General features: G+C 36.6%; 1 protein-coding gene across 4 annotated transcripts in view; it reads left to right on the top strand.

Moving 5' to 3' along the window:
* The window catches only part of Pias1 (protein inhibitor of activated STAT 1), a 142,441-nt gene that overhangs the window by 90,148 nt on the left and 28,477 nt on the right, over window positions 1–23,816 (top strand). For all 4 annotated transcript variants that reach the window (XM_063256876.1, XM_063256877.1, XM_003480032.5 and 1 more), the window contains 5 exons: window positions 6,109–6,193; window positions 6,760–6,807; window positions 9,069–9,159; window positions 9,741–9,875; window positions 17,646–17,751. In XM_063256876.1, coding sequence (XP_063112946.1) covers window positions 6,109–6,193; window positions 6,760–6,807; window positions 9,069–9,159; window positions 9,741–9,875; window positions 17,646–17,751 — 465 coding nt within the window. The remainder of the gene's footprint in view (window positions 1–6,108; window positions 6,194–6,759; window positions 6,808–9,068; window positions 9,160–9,740; window positions 9,876–17,645; window positions 17,752–23,816) is intronic.

Raw genomic sequence — 23,816 nt, 5'->3', positions numbered from 1 at the left:
TTCAATTTCTGTCTTTAGGGTTGTGTTATTTTCATAATAGAGGGCCTTTACAAACTTCATGCTTAAGTCAATACTTAGGTATTTAATTTTTTTGAAGCTGTTGAGAAAAGAATTTTTCTGATTTCTTTTTTTGGTGGGTTCATTATTGTCGCATTGGAATGCTACTGATTTTTGTTTGTTGATTCTGGATCCTGCCATTTTGCTAAATTTTCTTATCAGATTTATGAGTGTTCAGATGGAATTTTTTGGGTCTTCTGTGTAAAGAATCATATCATCTGCAAACAGGAATGAGTTGACTTCTTCCTTTCCAGTTAATATCCTTTTTAGTTCTTTCTCTTTCTGATTGTTCTAAGTTTTCAGGCATTGTATTGAACAGGAGTGCTAAGAGTAGACAGCCTGGTCTTGTTCCTATTTTGAGGAAATACATTCTTTTGCCCTGTTCAGAATGTTGGCTGTAGGTATTAAGTATGTGGCTTTTTTATCAGATAGAGGTATGCTCCTTCTATACTTACTTTCATCAGTGTTTTTATCATGAAAGAATGTTGGGTTTTGACAATGCTTTCTGCATCTGTGGCAGTAATGTGACTTATTCTTGATTCTGTTTATGTGGTATATTGTGTGTAGGTATACATCAGAATCATTTTTATTGAGAATAAGCTCATGTGTGTATATTTTAAAGCAGCTTTTTGGATGATGGTTTAAAACTACAATATTTAAGAGTAGGTCAACTTTTTGGGCACAAAACTATACCCGTAACATTATGTCTGCAACCATTCTTTTCAGAGTTTTGGCCTTTGCAGTTAACACATGAATTAGAACTAGAGGCATAAACTTTAGAAAGTGGAAATTCCTTTACTTGGAGTTATAAATCCTTAAGAATTAAACATAAAACATGTATCTTTTAAGTTCAGGGTGAGGGCAGGAATAGAGCTTAATGAAACAAAAGTCATTGTTTATATAATATGCCCTTTGAATAGCAACCAAAATATCAAAACCATAATTTTTTAAAAGCTAGGCAGATTGTTTTACTTAATTTTATCTTCTGAATTTGAATTAAGAGCAAAAATTGACTATAAAAGATGTACTCAGAAGTTGCACCTTTCTCCCTACTCCCAGTCCCGTTCTCTGCCTCCCACAGGTAACCATTTTAATTCATTTCAAGTGTATCCTTGTTTTCACTTTTCTTAAAAACAAATAAAACTGTAATTTTATGTTATGTCTGTTCTTACATAGAGTATAGCATAACGTGTTTGTCTTTATCAGTCACTTCAGTGCTGTATTTTGGAGGGATTACTCCCATACAGAGAAATCCTCTTTTTGGTGTGTTTGTTGTAAGTTAGTGTCTCACTATGTAACTCTGGCTGGCTTGCTCAGAATGACCCTCCTGCCTTACTGTCCTGAGCTGGGATTATATGTGTACGCCACCACGCCCAGCTCCTTGTTCTTTTTGATTGAAGAGTATTCCAATTTATGAATGCTTATTCAGGCATCCTCCTACTAGTAGATGTTTTACGTAAGAGTGATATTACTGGGAACTAGTGGAGAGAAGCGAAGCTTTGATGATACGAAGTAAGTGGATACCAGTACGGTACTGAGGAAGATAAAAGATTTGAAGATAGCCATTCTGAAAATAATTCGTAGGGTTATTTTAATTGTGCTTTATGGATTATAATAGATTTGAAAATTTATTTTGATGAATACATGTTTGAATCTGTGTTATAGTTCTGAATAAAAGAATGGATGAAGAATACCATAGTGATGTGATACTAAAATGCTGTATAGTGATACTATAAATTTTTTTTAAAAACAAAATACTGGCACCAGTGTGAAAAGGAAAATAATCCAGAAATGAAACAATGTTGGTATAAAGATCTAACTATATATAATCAAAGAAATATACATATCTGTAATGAAAGAAGGGTTGTTTAACAAACTGTGCTAATAGACTTGTAAGTACTTTGGAGTAACATGAATTTCAATTTTTAAAATACATAGTAAAATAATTTCAGAGGGGTTAATGACATTAAAAAATAAAATACTGAAGAATTTAACTGGATACTGTTTTAATTTAAAAAGATTAACTGGAATTGGGGTGTGGCTCAGTAGTAGGTGCTTGCCTTCATCATAAAGCCCCTAGGTTTGATCCCTAGCACTATAAAACAAAGAAATCTAACTATACATTTAGGAGTAGTAAAATAATTTGTAAAGGAGTTGATTGAGAGTAGACTACATAAAAATTTTATGTCATACAGAAATGTAGCCAAAATGAAAAACATGTAACAGAGGGTGAAAATACTTGTAGCAAATTTCTAAGTGTTGAAATAGTCTTCTTAATATGAAACTTGTGTGCAAAAATGTATGCAGACATAGAGCAAGACTAATAATTATGTATGCTGCCGAAGAGAGCTCAAGACTGAATAATTAAATGGAAAGCTCAATAATAACAAACATAAAAAAGTCAATACAAATTAAGCTACTAAGGAATTACCAGGACTCTCCTATTAAATTAGCAACAACTCTCATACTGGCCACAGAAAGTGTGCTATGGAGATACATAGATTGCTAATGATCTTACATACAAAATGACCATTTGCAAACTACTCTTGTGATATGTCAGGATTCATAAAAATCATCATACTTTTTGACCCTGAAATCTCAAAACTGGGAATTGACCCAAATTAGTCTTCTTCTTTTTTTCTGAGCCCATAAACCTAAAGATGTTCACAAAGTTCTTTCAAACAGTGAAAAATGTAACAACATAGATGATTACTATAGGGAAATAATTCAGATATTCATGGTTCCCCTCCTGGAATACTACATAATAATAATTAAAAATATAATACTAATTAAAAATATGGTAATAGGGATTGCAGGTGAACAATGTGATGTGGATAATTTTTTAAAATGAGATTTGAAATTATTATACAAATTTGATGACTGGAAGGAGGTAGATAAAAGTGATAAACAGATAAAGGGACAGGTGATGATTGTTTTTGTAGTGATCCATTTTTATGCTAGGTTGCAGTGGTGTAGACCAAGATCAGGGTGACTAGTAGATCTATATTTTGAGAAAATCATGGCCTTTAGAAATGAGAGGCAACCAATTCTGGTTGTTTTTCTTACACGTATGTAATCTTGACTCTGGTACTTAATCTAAATCTCAATTTCATTATTGAAAAGGAAGCTAATACCTTTTCCTCATGACTGTTAGGTAATTAATAATAACTAGATAGTAGTTACTAATAAACAGTGTTTGCTTCATGTTACATCTAGAACAATCAGTCAATTTATAAGCAAACAATCTCAACTAACAGATTTATTTCTCACTTGTATCGCTACTAAGCTGCAAGTGGCTGTGCTTCTATATTCTCTTTGCTTTGAGATGAAAGGAGAGAGAGAGATGGCAAAGCCACAAAATGGTTCTTAAAATTCTTCTAGAAGCACTGGGCTTCTGTCATATTTCATTGAGTAGAAGGATAGTGTCATTTGCACCGGAGGCATACTCTTTGTGAGTGGGGCAGTGCAAACAGGCAGTGCAAGCTACATGCATGTAGTTTGAACGAATAATTTAATCTGTGACAAAGTATATATAATTTTTGCTATTGCCTTAGTAAGTAAGTGATAATCTGGAGGAATCTAGAGGAGACCAGGCTGGAGATTTCAACCTGAAATAGAGTGGGAAGAGAGTTGATGGAAAGGGAGAGGCGTGTGAAATGCTGTCTCCAGATACTTGAAGAATGCCTGTCACTGGACTCTGCTGAATGGCACCAATGGGTAGAAACTGATTCAGTTTAAGGGCTTAAGTAAGAAAGGGAACAGAAAAAGGAATTTGTGGTGGTTTTAATTATGCTAGTTTGCTTTTATTCTTTTAAATAACCTCAAGGGTTGTGTGTCTGTGTGTTTGTGTGGATTATGTATAAATGTCAGAGAAAATTGACTTTAAAGTGGTAAGTACCTAAGGTCACATCGCGAATAGGTAGCAGACCAGTTTGGAAACCAAGTCTGCGTGGTGTCTGAGTTTTGCGATTCTCAGTTGGGCTGTAAGCCTCCTTACAGTTGAATTGTTCATCACTGATCGTCTTCTGTATGACAAAGTAGTGGCAGCTCCTCCTCCATCACTTATAGGGTTTAAAGTGAACAGAATAGAGTTTGAAGTGAACAGATGGAAAGGTTGAAGGAAAGCTGGGCTCCAAGGTCCTAACTAAATCAGTGATCTGCATATCTCATCATCCACCTCTCAGCAAAATACTTGAGCATATGCCATATAAAGGATTCAGCCCCCCTTTCAGATGATGAAATTGAGGTTAAGAGAAATTACTTTTGTACAACTATCATGTACCTTATAAAGTACAGCAAGTAGAAATTTAAAAAGATAAAAGATTATACATAAAATATCCTAAAATTAGATTTTATGCAAAAGCCTAATTTTATTGTTTTATAGTTAGGTAAATGCTTTTTTATGAATTGTCTCTTGTATACTTACTGGACATACACCACTAGCATTATTGTATGTTTATTGTTTTGAGATCTGCATGCCCTCCTGTGCTAATGAGACCTATTAGGTTTATTGTTTTGAGTGGTTTTTAAGACTCATTTCAGTGTTAAGATTCTATGATTGTTCTGAGTATTTTAGCTTCATTTGTCTTCAAGAAGAATTTACTTGCTTTTGTGATACGAGGGATCAAACCTAAGGCCTCAAGAATGCTGCACTACCACTACCACTGAACTCCACCCCAGTCCCTGAGCAGACTTTGAGGTAGACTGTCTGTAGCCCAAACTACTAAGTGTCCACTGGCATTTTTTTGTAGCAGCAACAAACCCTGAAATCACATGATATGACAGCAATGAGATAATATAGTAGCCATTGTTCGTTCTTTGCTATTTAGTTCTGAAAGCCCTATAATACTTTCATTCTCTTGAATGGTTTTATACTGTTTTGTTATGCTCAACTATTTCAAAGAAAGAGACACTGGTAGTTACTGTTAATTATGGGTTGTCTTGTGGTAAAATGCTGTGTTACTTGCATTGTTCTGATCTGATCTGCTTTGTTATGTTCTCTTGTCTTAATCTCTTTAAAATAAAAAAATTTAAAAAGTGATAGCAAACCCACAAACATTACAGTCTCTATATAAAAGGATATGTAAATAGAGGTTATTATTAAAGTAATAATCCTGATTTCTATGTGCAATGTAAGAAACAGCCTCATTATTTTAGCTATAATCTTCTTTTTGAAATTTCCATGTGTCCAAACTTAATGTAGTCTTAGGTTCTCCAACAAATCTGAAGTTTTGCCTTGAGGGTAATATGAATTTTTATACTTTGGGAAATTACTCTTTAGCACTTTTCTAGAGTAGAATCAAAGTTTTCAATTAGGCTAAACCTACTGATCTATGAAAGTTTTTATGGAGAAAGAGAAATAGTCCCTAAAAAGCAAAGGAGCCATTAACATTACTGGGAAATATGTGTGTCGTCTGTGTGCGAGGCGCCCCCACCCCCATTCTGGTCCTTAGGGATTGGCCATTGCTCTGTTGACGCATGCCTCTCACTATGATTCACAGGACTAGAAGCGTCACCCTGCAGTGTGTTTGTAACATATGTCCTGACTGGTCCTCAGGCCAGGATTTCCTTGGTAATAATTCCTAGGTATCAAGTCAGGTCACAAAAACTTGTGTGGTATATTTAGGCAGGAGATGAATGAACTCACTTGTTTTAAAAAGCAGATACCATCTCACCTTTGTCAGGTTACCTCGCTCAGAAAGCATGTATCTTAAATGGTCTATATTATGCTCCAATTCTGTGTTAAGTAAAATTGTATATTTTTATACAGATGTGCTTTTGGTTGCAAACATTCATAGGATTAATTTTTATTAGTCTTTCTTTGCTTGTGTGTCTTCTGAATTAGAATTGTAATTGTATTAGTTCTGCAATTAGCCATTTTTGTACATCCCTGTTTGTATATTACAACTAACCTATTCTTACTTTTCAGCACTTTAATTGCTTTGTTACCTAGCGTATGTCCTAGTTAATTGTAGATCTCTTTATTTTGCTATTGTCTTCTGTATTGATGAATTTAGAGGCAATTGAAAGAATAATTCTTATCTTCTTTAGCATCAGACAACAGTCAGCGGTTTCGAGAAACCTGTTTTGCGTTTGCCTTGACGCCGCAACAAGTGCAGCAGATCAGTAGCTCCATGTAAGTTGTCTCAAGTGTAACTGTAGCCTGGCTTGTGAGTCTGTGCCGTTATGAGTGATGTAAAAAAAAAAAAAAACAAAAACATTTTGGGTGGGTTCATATTAGTGTCCTACAAATACTAGTACTGAAGTATTGCCAGACATGGTGACACACACGTGTAATCCCAGCACTTGGGAGGGAGGTTGAGGCAGAAGGATCCCCATAAATTCAAAGCCAGCCTGGGTCACAAAATGCTATTGTAGTACAGTGGTGCTTTGGTTCACAAATTTAATTCTTTCCACCATTCTAGTCACATAGCAAATTGGCTGAGAACCAAATCAAAGCCAGGGCTTGGATTCAGTGTTACTTCATGGGGAAATTTGATATGAGTCTTGTCCAGTTTGGTTTACAATCAGAGTTGTGAAAAGAATTAAGTTTGTGAACCAAGGCACAGCTGTATGTTCTTTAAGAACCATTACATCTCTGATAATTAAAAAAAAAAACTTTTCTAGATTATCAGTATCTTTGAATCAGCTTTCATGTGCATATTTTAAAAATAATTGTATTTCTTATTCTGTTTGTTTTAGGGATATTTCTGGGACCAAATGTGACTTCACAGTGCAGGTCCAGTTAAGGTATGATGTTGATTATGTTATCTAGCCAAAGTTTAAAAAATAATTCCCTATAAAGATTAACTTAAAATCTGCCCAATTTTCAGTAAATGTATTTTAAGTATTGGGTTTAGATCATTGGAAAAGGAAAACATTGTCCTGTTATGGGATATTATAATTTTTATCCAGTTTATGACAAGTCATGTGTTACATATTTACCTACTTTTTTATTATAGTAGTCAGCTCTTAGAGCAACTTTTGTGTGAGGAGGAGCCTTACACATATACAAGGCAAACTGCCATAGATGAAGAACTGGTACTAAAGTCTGCAGCATCGTAGGGACTAATAAACACCAAATAGCCTAGTGGTTTTTCCTTCCTTCCCTCTTTCCTTTCCCCTCCCTTCTCTTCCCCTCCCTTCCCCTTTTTCATTCACACTAGCAAAGTTTTTTATTTTATTTTATTTTTTAAGAAGTACACTGTACAGAACTAGTTTTGGCAAAGTAGAAGTGGGAAAGAAGTACACATACGGGCTGGGGATTTAGCTCAGCGGCATAAGTGCCTGCCTTGCAAGCAGGCAGTCGTGAGTTCGATCCCTGGTACCGATAAAAAAAAACGAAAAAGACAAAAAAAAAAAAAATTAAAAAAAAAAAAAAAAAAGAAGTACACATATATAGTATGAGGGTGGGCTGCTGTGCAAGAGAGTGGCTTATCCTTTGTTTTAAATTGCAACCCATTAGACTCATCTAATTTTCAATCTGTATAAGACCATCTTTTGAATGTTTTCAGTGGTAAAGAGAAAAATTTTCAACATAGGTTCATAGCTACACTTCATTTCTTTGGATATCTACTGTCTTTATGTTAATATATCTCTGTCTTTTCTATATAAACTGATTTTATTCTGCTCCAATTATTGCATGACTGTCTATGTACAAACTTAAGTATTCTACATTGTTTTTGTTGGATTAGACAGTAGAAGCGGAAATAAAAAGACAATTGTTTTCCTGAGTAAGATATTTTTCCTGTAGTGTGGAGAAGTCAAATTAGTCTTCAGAGTCAGGTCTACTCAGTTGTATGTACAAATTATAAATACAGTATTAGATTACAAAAGAAAGTACCAGCCTCATTCTTCATAGAACAGTATGAACACCTCTGATTTAGGCTTAAAAATAATGAGGTAAAAGCAATGAGAAAAGAAAGGAGAGGCTGAGTTGAAGATTCTAAGAAGAGTATAAATACACTTACTAGCTATATGATACCTTCCCCAGGGGACCAGTGGTAATGTAAGTCTTGGTTTTGGAAAGCTTTGTATAGATGGTACAGTTCACCATCCTCTATGAAGGGCACTTTGTGATAATGATTGAGTGAATTAATTATAGGACCAAAATATGTCACTATACTCAATCAAACATTACATGATCTTTTGAACTTTTTTCAACCATTTGTTTTACATTTTGTATGTACTTACAAGTGGCATTATCTTTTTTTTCCCCCCTTTGGTTTTTGCTTATAATATTGGGGAGTAAACCTAGGACCTTTATGCTGAGTAATATCCTCAGCCCTTTTTAGTTTTCATTTTGAGACTGTCTCCTGATAAATTGCCCAATCCGACTTTGAATTTAGAATCCCCCTCACTCAGCTTCCTGAGGAGCTGGGATTGTAAGCCTGTGTGCCATGCCTCGCTCACAGTGCATTTTAAACAGGAACTTGTAGCTCCATGAAATGGCAAGAGGAAGTGGCTACAAAATTGTTACTGTACAACAGTTAGTTTTATGTGATTACCACTTGTGTTTGTTTACATTCTGTGGGCTGAATATGATGCCATGTACAACATGTGTGTGCATAAGTTTTGATAAATTTTTACTTTCCATAATTTGTGTGTATTACATGATGGTCAGTGATAAAATAGACTACTTCCTACGTATATTTTATGCATTAAGAATCTGTTCTTTTAAGGCACTTTGGGCCTCACCTGTCTAATTGGTTTGTCTGCAAATTCTTACAGATCTCCAGTGAGAGAAAGAAAATGTATCAGTATATATAGACCTGTGTGCACTTCAGATCTGTGTTGCTCAAGGACCTACTTCTGTATTTTAAACCTGTTTGCGCATGCTTAATCATTATAGAAAATGTCTTTTTTTTTTTTTTTTTTTTTTAGTAATTTTTCCCTTTTGGGTTTGTTTTAAAGTTGATCATCTTTTAGTAAACTATTGACAAAAATATTAATGAAGTTTTAATGAAATTATTCTTTAATAAAGGAAATTAAACTTGACCTTTATCTGTTAGGTTTTGTTTATCTGAAACCAGTTGTCCACAAGAAGATCACTTCCCACCCAATCTTTGCGTGAAAGTGAATACAAAACCTTGCAGCCTTCCAGTAAGTCCTAAAAGCTGGTTTTTAAGTATGTTACCAACATAACTGTCTAACAAGTCATTGCAGCTGTTGTTAATCTTAAGTTTTTCATTAAGAAAACAGTTTTCTTTTGATATGCATTCATGTCTGGCTGTAGCATTGGCATCAATTGAGTACAGTTAGCAGCTGTGATATTAGTTAGGATTTTGAGTTGGTTGTGGTAGATTTGATGCCGTGCAGGATTTTATGGTGAAAAAGTTTCAGTGAAATCTCAGCTGTGTGCATGTGACACTTTAAGATTGTAGTAGCATGTAGATTTGAACTAAGAGGAAACTGTCTTTGTCACCTTGAAAATATTCCTTATATACTCATCTCATTTGTTTAATTGAGAAATTTTGAATTTCTATTATTGATATTTTCTTTAGGCTTTTTATAATGAAATTATAAGGTTGTTTAGAGAAATAATAACACAGGAAACTTAGAAGTATTCGCTGTGCTTTGAATGAAAACATTCATATTTTCTACTTTGTAAATGGTAGGAATTTTTTAAAAAATGGAAATCAAAGTGATTGAAATTGAAGTTGAATGATATTATTTCTTTTTAGGGCTACCTTCCACCTACTAAAAATGGTGTGGAACCAAAGCGACCCAGCAGACCAATTAATATCACTTCACTTGTCCGATTGTCTACAACTGTACCAAATACCATTGTTGTTTCTTGGACTGCGGAAATTGGAAGAGTGAGTACATTTCTGTTTCTACCAGATTTTTGTATTGTAAAGGAGGGTTGATCACCATGGCTACCTTGAGTATATATGTAAATGATACTGTAAAATAAGTTACAAAGGGATTTTTATCTTGTAGTGAATTTTCAATATGTTCCCATTTAAAAAATGGGGTCATGTGGTACCCAGTGTTTTATAACGTGATCCTTTAACTCAGCAGTTTATCATAAATGTCTATGTTATCACCAGTTCTGCATTATTTTATATAGCGACATCATATTCCAATATGAATATGCCATTACTTAGCTATTGCTGAGCACTTATTTGATCTGCTGATTGATTTATTCATTGCAACTGCAAAGAACATTTTGAAGACCACTCTAGTAGCTATAGCTTTGCATACATACACAGTAATACCCTTACTAGAAATTCTCCAAAGTAGAATTGCTGAGTAAAAAGCATGCAGAGTTTTAAGAAATATTGTATATATTTGACAGATTGCTTTCTCAAAAGAGGTGAAAATTTATTCTCTTCCAGTGTTTATTTGCATGCCTATCAACACTGTTCTCTTTCAAAAAGTTTTTAGCAATTTTACTAGGTAAACAGTGGTATCACTCCAATAAATAATCCTTTCATTGTTATTGAGACCAAACATATTTTATACCTGTACTATCTGCATTTTAAAATTGTGTCCATCTTTCTTTGCTGCTGTTTTTCTTCCTGTGAGTTCTTCATGTACGCATTAAGAATTAACCTGTTGGATATATGTCTCAGTTACTTTTTTCTTATTGCTGAGACAAAATTCTGACACTCAAAGTTAAAGGAGGAAAGGTTTATTTAACTCAGTTTGTAGAGGTTTCAGTCCATAATTGGCTAGGTCCAAGGCAGAGAGGCTTGGCAGAAGGGCATACCAAAAGTGAAACAGTTCATAGTGGCAGAAGACAGCAAAAACAACTAGGAAGAGAGATAAGCATCTTTCTTTTTTGTTTTTTATTTACTGTGTCTTACTGTGGTCCTCCTGTGTAGTTCAGGCTAGACTTGAACTCACTTTATATAGCCCTGGCTGACCTCAAACTCACAATAAAACTGCCTCAGCCTCTCAAGTGCTAGGATTACAGGCTTGCACCACCCTCCCGCCCCCCTGCATAGACAAGCCTCTTTCTGTCCCTTACATTATATCCAGTCTAGCAAATTAGGGCAGTATCAGTCCAGTGGACTGATCTAGTAGTTAACCATCTTTAATCCCAGTGCATGCACTACAGAGAAGTCTAGATTTAACTAGTTCTATTTTTTTTTTTTGTCCTTTTCATTTTTATTGGTACCAAGGATCAAACTCACAACCTCCTGCTTGCAAGGCAGGTGCTTATGCCACTGAGCTAAATCCCCAGCCCCGATTTAACTAATTCTGAGAAAAGCCCTATGACCCCATGAGATATTGGGGGAGCACCTAGACACAAACCTTAACAGTGTAGTAGCATACACCTGCAATCTCAGCCACTTGGAAGGATGAGGTCATCTGGGTAGCATGGCAGGACCTTGTCCCTCCCCCACCAAAAAAAAAAGAAGGCAGAAAAAAGAAGGTGGAGGGAAGAGTTAATCTCTTAATACATGTTGCAAATATTTGTTTCTACTTTGTTAGACTTGTTTTTATTCGTATGATTACTTAATATGTAAAAGATTAAATTATCACAGACCCAGATCTTAACCAGTTTTTCCCTTTGTGATCTTTCCCTTTCTCCCCATCTCATGTAGTCTTTCTGCCTTTCCCCAGCTAGACTTACAGACTTTCAAGAGTTCATGTTTTACCTTTAAATATTTCTTCTTGGATTTATAGGTTGTATGACATTAAAAATTAATTTTTATTAATTTATTATTTAATTATTTAATTAACTTAAATAAATACTGATTCTGAAGCTACCATTATTCTCTATTTAATTTTTATATATCTTGGATATGTTCCTGAATTCTTTCCAAGCCAATTTTTTTTAAGTTGTAGTTTTCAAATAGTTATAGTCTGGTAATATTAACTCAGATCTATTCTTTATTGAATGGTTTACTATGTGCCATGTACTATACTCTATAAACTTGGATGTAGCATAGGGAGACAAGTCCTTGTTCTCATGAGGCCTGTGATCTAGGCACTTAGTAGTTACATACAACTTACGAAGCACTATACAGAGTGCATCATGACTCTAGAGTGGTATTTTTTTCCCCTCACTTGTCTTTTTTGAGACAGGGTCTCATTATATAAAGTTCAACCTAGCCTTGAATTCACTTGTAGCCCAGCCTGACCTTGAACTCATGGCAGTCCTCCCAACTCAGTTTCCCAAGTGCTGGGATCACAGACATGTGCCATCACACACTGATTCTAGAGTGTATTTTAAAGAGTCTATATTAAAGAGAGACGTAAGGAAAGGCATCCATGTGGAAGTACTGACTGGACCAGCAGTGGAGAGAAAGGTAGGACTTGGTTAGCTAAACAGCATAGAAGAAACAGCCTGAACAGTAGCCAAGCAGTGGGAACTAGTCTGGTTATCTTCAAGAAGTTGAAAGAGCCATTACAACTGGAACACAGAAAGTATGAAAGAGCCGAGTGTGGTAGTGTGTGCCTGGAATCTCAGTGCTTGGGAGGCTGAGGTGGGTAGATCGCTGAGAGTTTGAGGACAGCCTGAGCTACAAAGTGAGTTCAAGGCCAGGCTGGACCACATAGTGAGACTCTGTCTTAAAAGGAGAAGAGACGGGGAGAAGGGGGAGAAAAGGAGAAAGAGAAAGAACAGTAGGTAAAGTGGGCCTGGAGAGGTAAGGTAAGGCTAACTCGTGTGTACTAGTGGGTACTATTAACATAAAGTGTCTTCTTTCTAATGGAGAAGGTTTACAAGGCCTTCTGTTTCTGTTTAGGTAAAAGCCCTCCTTAGAGTAGGAAGTAGTTTGCATGGAGGCAGAGTCATGCAGTCGTGGCCTCCTGGGAGCCAGCTGTACAGAAGTATCAGTGAGTGAATTGGTGTCTCAGCCTAGAGTGGTGGCATTGAGGTGATGTTAAGTAGGAGTATCTGCAGGATTAGGTGATGGTTGGAAATGGGGGGGACATGTGAAGGGGGAGGTGACATGGATGACTCCGTGACTTCTGGGTTGGGCAGCTGGATGAGTGATATTCCACTGAGAGGAAACACTGAGTTCTGTGTATTTTATTCTGTTTTGCTTTGGAGGAAGGAGCATTGAAGAGAGCTGAATGGAGGAAATGGCGAGTCCAGTTTCAAAGTTTTTGAGTTTGAACTGCCTTTGAAACATCCGGAATAGGCAATTGGGTACATAGACTGAGAGGATAAGTTTGGGCTAGAGAAAAACTGTGGATCATCTGCATGTTAGTGGTTATTGGCACTGCACAGACAGGGCCCACGTTGCTCAGATGGAGTGTGTCAAAGGGGAAAGGAAAAAAAAGAGTGCCCGAGACCTATCCTTGAGAAACCATAGCAGCCAATGCTGAGGAGCCGAAAATGAGCCTGCTGCGTTTGTGAGCAGTGAGAAGAGTGCGGGGAGGGTGGGTCTGAGAAGTAAAACTAACAGTTTCAGAACGGAAGGAAATGGTTAGTATTGTTGAGCAGGTGTTGAGAGGTCAAGTATGTCAAAGACTTTAAAGTAGGAACAGGAGTTAGGAACGCAAAGGTGGTTTAGTGTGAGCTATTTTGCTAGATTGTGGGCAAAGCCAGTTGGGATAAACTGGAATTTGAGGCAGTAGAGATAATAGATGACAAAAAAAAATGGCTTTGGGAAGACTTAAAGGTGGCCAGGAAGGGAGTGTGAGATTATGAGAGTTGTTCTGGTAAAGCGTTTATAAGAGGGTGGCAGGGATCTTCTTAAGTAAGAGGTTGGCTGTACAAGGGATAATTGAATAGCAGAGCTGACGGAACTCGTAAAGCCAGGTCTCACAGCTTCTTAGAATGGATTGGATATTCTTAAAATATATTAGATGAGTATATAGATTTGGCAGAATCAGTTCTGGTTTAATGACTTATATCTACAAGATAGCAAGTGTGAGTAAGTTGGCTGAGAGTGAAGCAAGAGATGGGGAGAATGGGAAATAATTTGTTAGGGTGAGCATGCTCCCCAGATTCACCTCACATTTTGTTCTTCCATATGAGCTGCAGAGTTTCTTTACCACATTTCCTTTCCTCTTTTCTCCTCCCCAATGCTACATCTTTTCTGAGAATTTGGGTTAGATTTCTCTAAAGTTATAGATCAAGTTAGGGAGAGTTTGTTTATTTACAGTGAAATATACCCATTCCAGGAATAATACTTTGTGTTTACTTAGATCCTGTTCTATAGTCACTAATAATTTGATAGATTTTTGTTGTTTTTAAAAAAATCCCTTGTTGGTTATTATTGTTACTGCTATTGTCAATAGTGCTTTTAAAATTGTTTTATAAAGTATTTATTCCCTGTATTAGTTTGAGGAGATTTGTATTTGATTTCTTGAGATTCTATGTAGGTCATTTGAAGTTTGAATGTATCATTAGCAAATACCAATAACCTAATGCTTACTCTGTTATTTCTTGTTATGCTGTTTAGCACTTTCTAAACATTGTTAAATAACCAGGTACTAGTGAACATATTTGACTCATTCCTTCTGTGGGAAGAATCCTGCCACCATTACAGCATTAAGTATTATAGTGACTGTTAGTTTTTTATAGAACTTACCATGTCAATGATGTTCTTTCTGTATTTCTCTTCTACTGAATTTCATTGTTCAAAATTGATTTTGAATTTCATAAACATCCTTTTGACATCTGTTAGGATTATTTATGCTTTTCCTTTAATTCATTGTCACCTTCAGATTATAAAAATCCTTATGAATGTTTTAATAGTATGCCTTGGAATTCTTTCCCTGCCCTCTTTTGAAGAGAGAGTTGAAAACGTTTGGTTTTTGTGTATGAAGACTGTAGCCCCACATGGAAGGAAGGGGGTGTTCCCAGTGAGACTCAAGAAGGCCTAAACCTGGAGGGGGGGGCGCTGCTGTTACTGATTGACAGTGTGAGAGTGGAAGGGAGAAGGTGTTCCAGGAAAGGCTTCCAAACTGCTGAGACCTGACATCTACAAGTTGGTCACCGTTTGAAAAGAAACATTGAGCTTTTGGAAGAAAATTATTATTTTTTTTTTCCCCCTGGGGATTGAACTTGTAAACTTGCACTAAGAAAATTACTCTTTTAAAAGATTATCCTTTTGCTAGGGGCTGGAGGTTTAGCTCAGCCGCATAAGTGCCTGCCTTGGAAGCAGGCAGTCGTGAGTTCAATCCCTGGTACCTATAAAAAGGAAAAAGACCAAAAAAAAAAAAAAAAAAAAAAAAAGATTATCCTTTTGCAAAGCCCAGAAGATAACTGATTATTTTTAGATTACTATTTTAATTCAACTTGTAAAGATATACTGAATAGTTCATGTAGAATGTTGTGCGTATCATTTTGATTGGTTACCGTTAAGAAATACTGTAAATTTATCTTTTCAAAGATAATAAGTAGGAGAACTAGCATATCATCTGAGAGAAATAAATGAGCTATAATGTCTACTTCATAGTAATCACTGCATTTAGCATTTATTAAATGGTCAGTATTTGTAGAGAAATTATTTAGATACTGCTGTACAGGGTGAGATTACATTTTAAATGTGGTGAAAGTATCTTACTTGGTAAATAATTTTGAAGGCTATTGAAAAAGCAATTGGCAAAAAAATAACAATGTAGTACAATATATATCAGAGTTAGGTAGGACTTTAAAGAATTAGCAAGAAATTATAATACCTACCTAGAAGACATACTATGCCACTATTAAGTTTTGGGAATTTTTTGTTAAACCTCTTTCCAGAGATAGAAAATTCCATACTGTCAGTGCAAGTGGCACATATTAATACCTAGCATTCTTTTTGCTGCTTTTTTTCTTTTCTTTCTTTCTTTCTTTCTTTCTTTTTTTTTTTTTTTTTTTTCTTCTTTGGTTACGTGTTTCAACTAGAGTGAACATACCTTTTTCACTGAACTTCTTGTTGTGGTTTTTACTTGATCTCTTCTTAAATATTTATGTAAAGCCTTAGGGTAATTCCAAGTTCTAAAAATTCAAGCTGTCAGTACAGAATTTCTCTGTGTTAATTTCTTCAGTTTCTATTATATTTGAAGCATTAAGCAAGTCAGTAATAATGGTGAATGAGGCATTCTTTTCCCCAAGAGAAGCTTATGAGCTCTCTATTAGATTAATACGTTTTGGGCTCTAAAATTTAGGAATATTTTAAGGTTATTTATTTCTCCTTAATATACTGAGAAATTTAGCAGTGAGGCAAAATTTATTTTGTTGGTACCTTATTTTTTACTCCCAGAAAACATGTAGCATGTGAACATGGATAGATTTCTGAACTTTAAATGAAAATATGACCAATAGGATATTTTACGTTGTTGCCAGCAGGTGAATACACTGTCAGAAGTGTGAAAGAAAATGAAAGAATGGCTGTCAGACCAGGCCAGGAGAATCAAACAAGTAAAAAAAGCAAAAACATGTGAAAAAAGGAATTATCAAGAGCTTCACTGGCCTTGATCATTAAGTCCCTTGTCCTGCATCCCTGCACTTTTCTCTTGGTTTTGGGTGCCTGCTGTGTTCAAGCAGTTGCAGGATCATAAACAGATTATGTAATCTTTGGTGCCTGAGCAAGATTTCTCTTTTTCTGTCTGTCTGTCTGTCTGTCTGTCTGTCTCTCTCTCTCTCTGGTATAGGGGATCGAACTCAGGATCTCACGGTTGCCAAGCAGGTGCTTGTGCTGCTGAGTTAAACCCCCAGCCATTCCTGAGCAATTTTAATCAACCCGTTACCTACAGTAGTACCTATCATTTTCTCTCATATCTCCTAGGCCTCTGCCAGCTTGAATGGAGTCGTTGACAGTACTGTAAATATAAAGAATGTATTGAAAGCTGTATGTAGCTATGAAATACAAAATAGTAGTGATTATTTTTCTTTTGCTTCTTTTCAAATTTCTTGGTGTTCCTCTTGATCCCAATGGAAAGTGATCCTTTCTTAGGTTGCTGTCCCCTGTCCCAGCTTTCTTAAGTCTCCGCCCTCTATTCTTTACTCCCTGGCTATTCTTCACTTCCCTGGCTTGGTATCTGTTTTCATTGTTCCTTTCTCTGGCTACTGTTTCTGAGTATTCCTTCTGATGGTAATGGATAGTTATTAATCTTTTCTTGACCAAACTAGCAACTTCTCTTTGCAAATCTTCTAAGTTGTGATCATGACCAAGTGGTCTCTTCAAGAACTAGTAGAAGCCATAAAGGTTAAAAAGTGTAGTTTAGAAAGCCAATCTCACTTAGAATTTATCTGTTACCTTACTACACAGTTTGTGATTTGTGATATTTTGGACATCTTCATGACAGTGGTTTGTGTTTAGTCATTAACAGTATTCTTTCTTGTTAGTACCTTAAATTCATTAACTTGAATTATTTCCTGGTAGTCAGGAATTATAGATGTGTAGCAGACCTGGATATCCATTCTAAACTTTTCACTCAGAAGCTATAAAATTAAGGCAGATTCTGCTACTCCTTCACATTTCAGTTTTCTCTCACCTATAAAAATAGATTTGTGATCACCTTAGTAGTTCTCTGATCAGAATTAAATGAATTGTTATTCATGAAAACACCCATGACAGTGTATGACACACAGTAAATGTTTTAAGAAATGGTTTCTTTCCTGTTGCTGTGGGTTTGAAATAGATACTCTATTTACTTGCATATGTTGTTTATTTTCTACATTTTTTTTCCAGACCTATTCCATGGCAGTATATCTTGTAAAACAATTGTCCTCAACAGTTCTTCTTCAGAGATTACGAGCAAAGGGAATAAGGAATCCGGATCATTCTAAAGCTTTAAGTACGTATGATAAACTTATTTCATTTATGCAGCTAAATTATTTTGTTAAAGGGTAGAATAGTGTTTTCTCAATACCAGAAATTTTTGCATTAAAAAAATTTTTTTTACTAGAGCCTGATGTAGAGGATTTAAAACTAAAACTAGTTTTAATGCCTTTATCATGAACTATTATTTCATAATCTATACTGATCTTAAAATTAACTTCTATAAAGTCACTTGTTCAACATAGAAAAATATAACTCCATAAAATAATTGTGTAAGGAATTTTAGGGGATGACCTGGAAATCTCAAGAAAATTATTTTATATTTGCAGATTATATTAGATCCATAAAAATGTACAGGCTATATGAAGACCACATCTGTGGATTGCCAGAGTTTTAAAAAGAGTCCGTGAGGCAGTAGAAATGATAAGAAAGTGGTTTGGCTGTTAAATAATTATGAGACCTTGGAAAAGTCTCTTTCCTAAATGTCTTGCCCCACCCATACATAGAGGTTTGTTGTCACATGCAGCTTCTACAGCATTGTGGAAGTCTCGGTTCACACAGGTGTGAGTTACTGGATGGTTTGTTTTGATGTGTTCAATTTGAAATGCAAGGTTTGCAAATGAACTTATTTACTGGCCTCAAATTTGGGGGTCAGTGGCCTTTCCCATGGGGTAAGTGAAGTTGTTTCATTATTCTCTTCTTTGTGACATAAGTTCTTCATAGATAGATTTAGGGATGAAGACTCAGTGTTCAAGGAGAAGCAACATTTTTACAGGCAGGGTTAGATAACTGTCCTTCGAGTATCTTGATGTGTGTTGAGTAAAGCCCACTACTAGGTTTGTAGTTAGAAACATTCTGGTGTAAAGAACTAGCTAGTGAGGCCAGCTTTCTTTTCATTTCTTATATCATAGCTTTAATCCTTTTCTCTAACTTATAACTTCCAACCTCTAACTGCCAGAGTAAAAGATTCCACTGCTCTGAATAACAAGACATCTTTAACTGTTCATTGAAAGATTGGTCTATATTAATAGGGTCCTCTTAAAATTGAAAAGAGCCAGGCAAGGTAGTACATACCTATGGCTCCAGTTACCTGTGGTCGGAGACTGAGGTGAATGGATTACTTGTGCTCAGGAGTTCAGGAGCAGCCAGTGCAGCATAGTGAAACCTGTCTTAAAACAAAAACCTTGAGTCAAAGCGGAGCATTAGCAGGTAGAGAGCTAGAGTGATGCGAGTGTTTGTGGGCCAGAGTTAGGAACAAGCACCCTTTGGCCAGACCAAGAGATAGCAGGGACCCAGAAAGCAGAGTAGGCAAGACAGCTGGCCTTGAAGGAGAGGGTAAAAGAGGAACTTTCTTTTTCATGATCTTGCTGAAGCTGTTCCTCGGCATTCCAGTGACACCTGCCTCGCTGGATGAAGGAAGTAGAATCTTTGCTAGTCAGAAGTATTGTGGGATTATAGTAGCTTGTGTAGAAAAGGGAAGAGCAAGAAATCAGGTAGATACAGTGGTTGTATTTAACAAGAAGCAAGCTGTCTGCATGAGCTCGACTGTTTGCCACGCGTAGCTGTAGCACCACCTGGAGGGAGAGTGGGAAGGTGAACCTGGAATTTCATTTTCTCTAAGAACGAATCATTGTTGGCTGCTGCTAAGCATCGAAACCCGCTGAATTCACAAGCTGTTTATTTTCCACAATGATCTACGGCTAGATGTAGACACTATTGCCCATAGGGTGAGATTTTTATGGCAGTTTATATCTTATCCAGTGGCCAGGGAATACCAATGAAACATTAATTTGGATTCCACCAGTAAGGAATTTATTGTAATCAGCTGTGTGTCATTCAGCTTCATTTATGTTTAAAAAAACAAAATTTCCAACGATGGTGTAATTAAAATATTTAAAATAACTTGATGAAAGAAAATGTTATCAGTTATCTTAGATATTTTTGATGAATTAAATTACTTATAAATAAATTCTATTGGCAGTGTTTCTGTCTGTTCAGTCAGTCACTGTTACGTACTTGAAAGAATAAAGTTGATGTATTTAAACTTATAGAGATACCCATTCTGTGATTCACTTGACTTAGTGGATTTTTCTTTTCTTTCTTTCCTTTTTTTTTTTTTTTTTAATCCTGTGACTCCACTTTTATGTAGCATCCTTTAACTCTTAGGTTACTCTTTTCTCTCACTTCTCCCTTTCGTAGTTACTTCAGGCTTCCACCCAACTTTTCAGGCACTATCCTCCCTCACAAAGCACACTGTTAGTACAAGAAAACAGGGCAGAGGCTGCGGCAAGAGGATCACCGTGAGTTTGAGAACTGCCTGGTGTACCTAGCAAAACCCTGTCTCAAAAAACAAAAACAAATCAAAAAAGGGGGGAAAAGTGGATTTCTGAGACTGCCTGTTTCTTCCTTATTCTGGAACCACCATGATTACTTTTCAACTTAACTACATTTGTACCCATTTTCACCTTATTCCCTATAGTATCAGGAGTAAATGTGTCTTTTCCTGCTCAGAGTTCAACTCATTCATTCTCATTGAAGAAATCAAGAGTTTTCCAATATTCCAGGAACAGAAGACTATGGCATTAAACAAAAGATGCACAGTCTCCATGGAGCTCTCAGAAGTGCGAGTGTCATGGGAAAGACAGGCATTAAATACTCATATGAGTTGCTAATGCATTACAGTTGTGACATATGCCTTTAAGAAGAGAGATAGAGAGCTTTGTACAATGGTAATGTAGTCCTCTCTGGTACCATGATGATCAAGCAGGATTGTAAGGATGTGTCTAAGGATGTAAGGATGGGGAGGAGTTAGCTCCATGATAAGGGCTCATTCCAAGATTAAGGCTGGTAAAGCTGGAACAGAGAGCACAGAGGAGGGAAATGACCAGAGAAATAGACAAGTGTAGATTCATATAGATGTAAAGCCATAAAAAGATTTTCTTCAGGGATAAACGGGGTGCAGTGCTGGGGATCAAACAACTCAGGGCCTCATGCATGCCAGGTAACTGCTTTTTTTTTTTTTTTTTTTTTTTATTTTGAAAGTATACAACAGAACAAGTCAGAATAAAGCCAACTAAGATTGTACAGTGAAATTGGTACAGAACTTCACAGCAGGTTATCGGGATAACAGTAATAAGTATCACAGTATATTTTGTTATCTTTATAATAGTTGTTCTTTCAATCCCATATATCAAAATGAGATGAAATATAGAACACCATAGAACTTATCAAAACAGAATATTGAATAGAGCAGTACCATTAATCAGAAAAGAGCAAAACAGTAATAAAAATATTTGTCTTCAAAGAAATGGTAGAAGGAAGTCCCCCCTTATTTGCTATGGTCAGCCTCCCAGGAGATGCTCAAATTTCTGGTTCCCATTTGCTAATGGGCGGGGGGGAGGAGAAGGAGGATATGGGAAGTGGGATATTTGACTCTAGGCCATGTAGCAGTAGGTTCACTATTGCTAAGCAGGGAGGCAGGATGGTCATTTGTTTTCCCAACGTCCTCAGTTCCAACATGGCATGGATCTCAGGAGACACTGCTAGTTCTCCCCCTGGAAGGGCTGCCGTGGACCACACTACCACCGCTTACCAGGGAGGGGAGGTGCTTGCTTGGCTTCCCAGAGTCCTAAGCTCCAACATGGCCTAGATCTCAAGAGACACTGCTAGTTCTCCCCCTGGAAGGGCTGCAGTGGGCCACACTGCTGCCGCTTACCGGGAGGGGAGGTGCTTGCTTGGCTTCCCAGAGTCCTAAGTTCCAACATGGCCTGGATCTCAGGAGACACTCCAGGTAACTGCTTTTTAACTTAGCCAATTCCTAGACACCATTAAAGGATTTCTAAACATAAGAATAAAACAGAAGTTGAAAGATTTTTGTTTATTTTGCTTTGTTTTGTTTTTGGTCTTTTTTTTTTTTTGTCTTTTTCCTTTTTATCGGTACCAGGGATCGAACTCACGACTGCCTGCTTGCAAGGCAGGCACTTATGCTGCTGAGCTAAATCCCCAGCCCCCTGTTTTTGGTCTTTTGAGACAGGGTCTTGCTATGCGGTTCAGGCTGTCCTTGAGCTCACTTGTAGCACAGGCTGGTCTCATAGAAGTTGAAAGTTATGAGAAACGTTGAAAGGTAGACATTATATGGATGATGTATGGTGAGTGAAGGAAAAGGAGGGGACAGGGGGATGAGTTCTTGACTTCATCAGCACCAGGCGACATATTAGTGCCATTTACTGACATGGAAAACTTGTAGAAAGATTAGGTTGCAGAGGGGAGATCGTAGTGTAAAGAGTTACACTTGGCAGTACTTTGAGATGTGACTAGACTTCAGGCGCCAGTGCTCAGAAATGGTATGAAGAGACCCGATGTCTTTACTTACTGTCCCTTGCCCTGTGTTTCCAGTCTCTTCCTTTCTACTGGCTCTTCGTGACACCCCTTCCTGTCAAGTCTCTCTCATCCAGTAATAATAGGAAAAGAAGCCCCTCTGTAGACAGAGCTCCCTGCTCCTTCTGTTCTCATCCACTTTCTTCTAGGAGTAGAGCACGTGTGCTTTGTATCGCCTTCCTGCAGCTCTTTATGTATGGTCTTTTCTGACCCACATAGTTTCACTGAAATTGCTCTTGCAGTTGTCACAAGTGACAGTCTGATTGCCAAATATAAAGTTTTATCCTTTTAGTTTTTATTATGAATGTTTCTGCTGTCTTTGATACCAACCACTTTCTCCTTGAAATTCTCTGTTCTTCTCTGACCATTCTTTGTAGACACTTAGTCTTTAATGGGCTGTCTTAAGAGAAGCATGCTAAATGTTGGTATTCCCTGGAGTTCCATCCTTGGCCCACTTTGCTGTACTTTCTCTGTAGACAGTCACATCTGTTCTTGCTGTTTCAACTAGGAATAGCTTTCAGATAAACCTATATTTTTCTCAGGTCTTTACCCTGAACTTCAGATTTATATGACTGACTACCTTCACTTAACCATTTCACTGGTTCCTCAAATTCAAATATTTGAAATGAAACTCACAAGTCCTATCAAACTGACACTTTAAATCAATTTCCATCATTGCCCCCACTTAAACCCTGTGTTCTGGCTTTCTTTTAAAAATATATTCTTAATATGTGTCACATGTCTCCCTCTCCCACCCCCCTCCTCTAATTTCTCTATCTCTGTCTCTATCTCTATCTCTGTCTCTGTCTCTATCTATCTCTATCTGTCCTTTCTTGATTCTCCATATCCCTCCCTGGAAGCAGTATGACTTACCATGTACTTTTCCGATCTTGTCATTCCCTTCTGTTTCTTGGCTCTACCACCACTGGAATGAAAGAGCTTCAACTTTTTTAGCATGACATTTTGCTTTTCCTGATGTGCCACCTGCTTATTGCTTCCCAGCACAATTTGTTTTCGTTCTTCTCAATGTTTTTTACATTCCAAAAATGCGTAATTCTTTTCTTTTCCTTAGTGCTTTAGAATTGTTCCTGTACCCAAACCTCGCAGTTATCTCCTTTGCCTAACATTAATTATTCTTTGTGTTTTACTTCGTCCAGGCGGCATCTGGAACCCTCTGAATAGTTGATTTTCTATTCTTTTTTGTAAACAACTTCCAGCAGAGCATGTTAGAGATATGCTTACTGTGACTGTGAGCTCTTTTTGACTAGGTATTTGATTTTTTTCCTTTTACAATTTCTGTTGCTCAGCATGATGCTGTACACATAGTAGATCCTCAGGTTTTTCTTGAATTTAACTGATAAAAAGAGGTCTAGAATAAAAGTCATGTCTGGGCACCTCTGTTTCCTTGCCTAGAAAAATGAATGTTGAGCTTGATATGTTTGGTTGTTTCCAGCCTTAAAATTCTAAACGGCAGAACTAAAATAATCTTTATTTAGGGAAAGATAGGAATTATTTTAGAACAGTAACAATCCTAGAATAGCACTAACTAATAAGCTGTCTGTAATGATGGAAATGTTCTATATCTATGCTGTTCCATATGGTAGTCACAGGAACATATGGCCATTAAGTCCTTAAAATGTGGCTAGTGCAACTTAAGAACTGAATTTTAAATTTTCTTTAAAATTATTTAATTTAAATTTAAAT

Source organism: Cavia porcellus, unplaced genomic scaffold (genome assembly GCF_034190915.1).
Source record: "Cavia porcellus strain 051 isolate PalLab524CR breed Dunkin Hartley unplaced genomic scaffold, mCavPor4.1 scaffold_10, whole genome shotgun sequence".
NCBI lineage: Eukaryota > Metazoa > Chordata > Mammalia > Rodentia > Caviidae > Cavia > Cavia porcellus.
The sequence above is the reverse complement of the archived record's forward strand: the minus strand, read 5'-3'. Positions and strand labels throughout refer to the sequence as shown.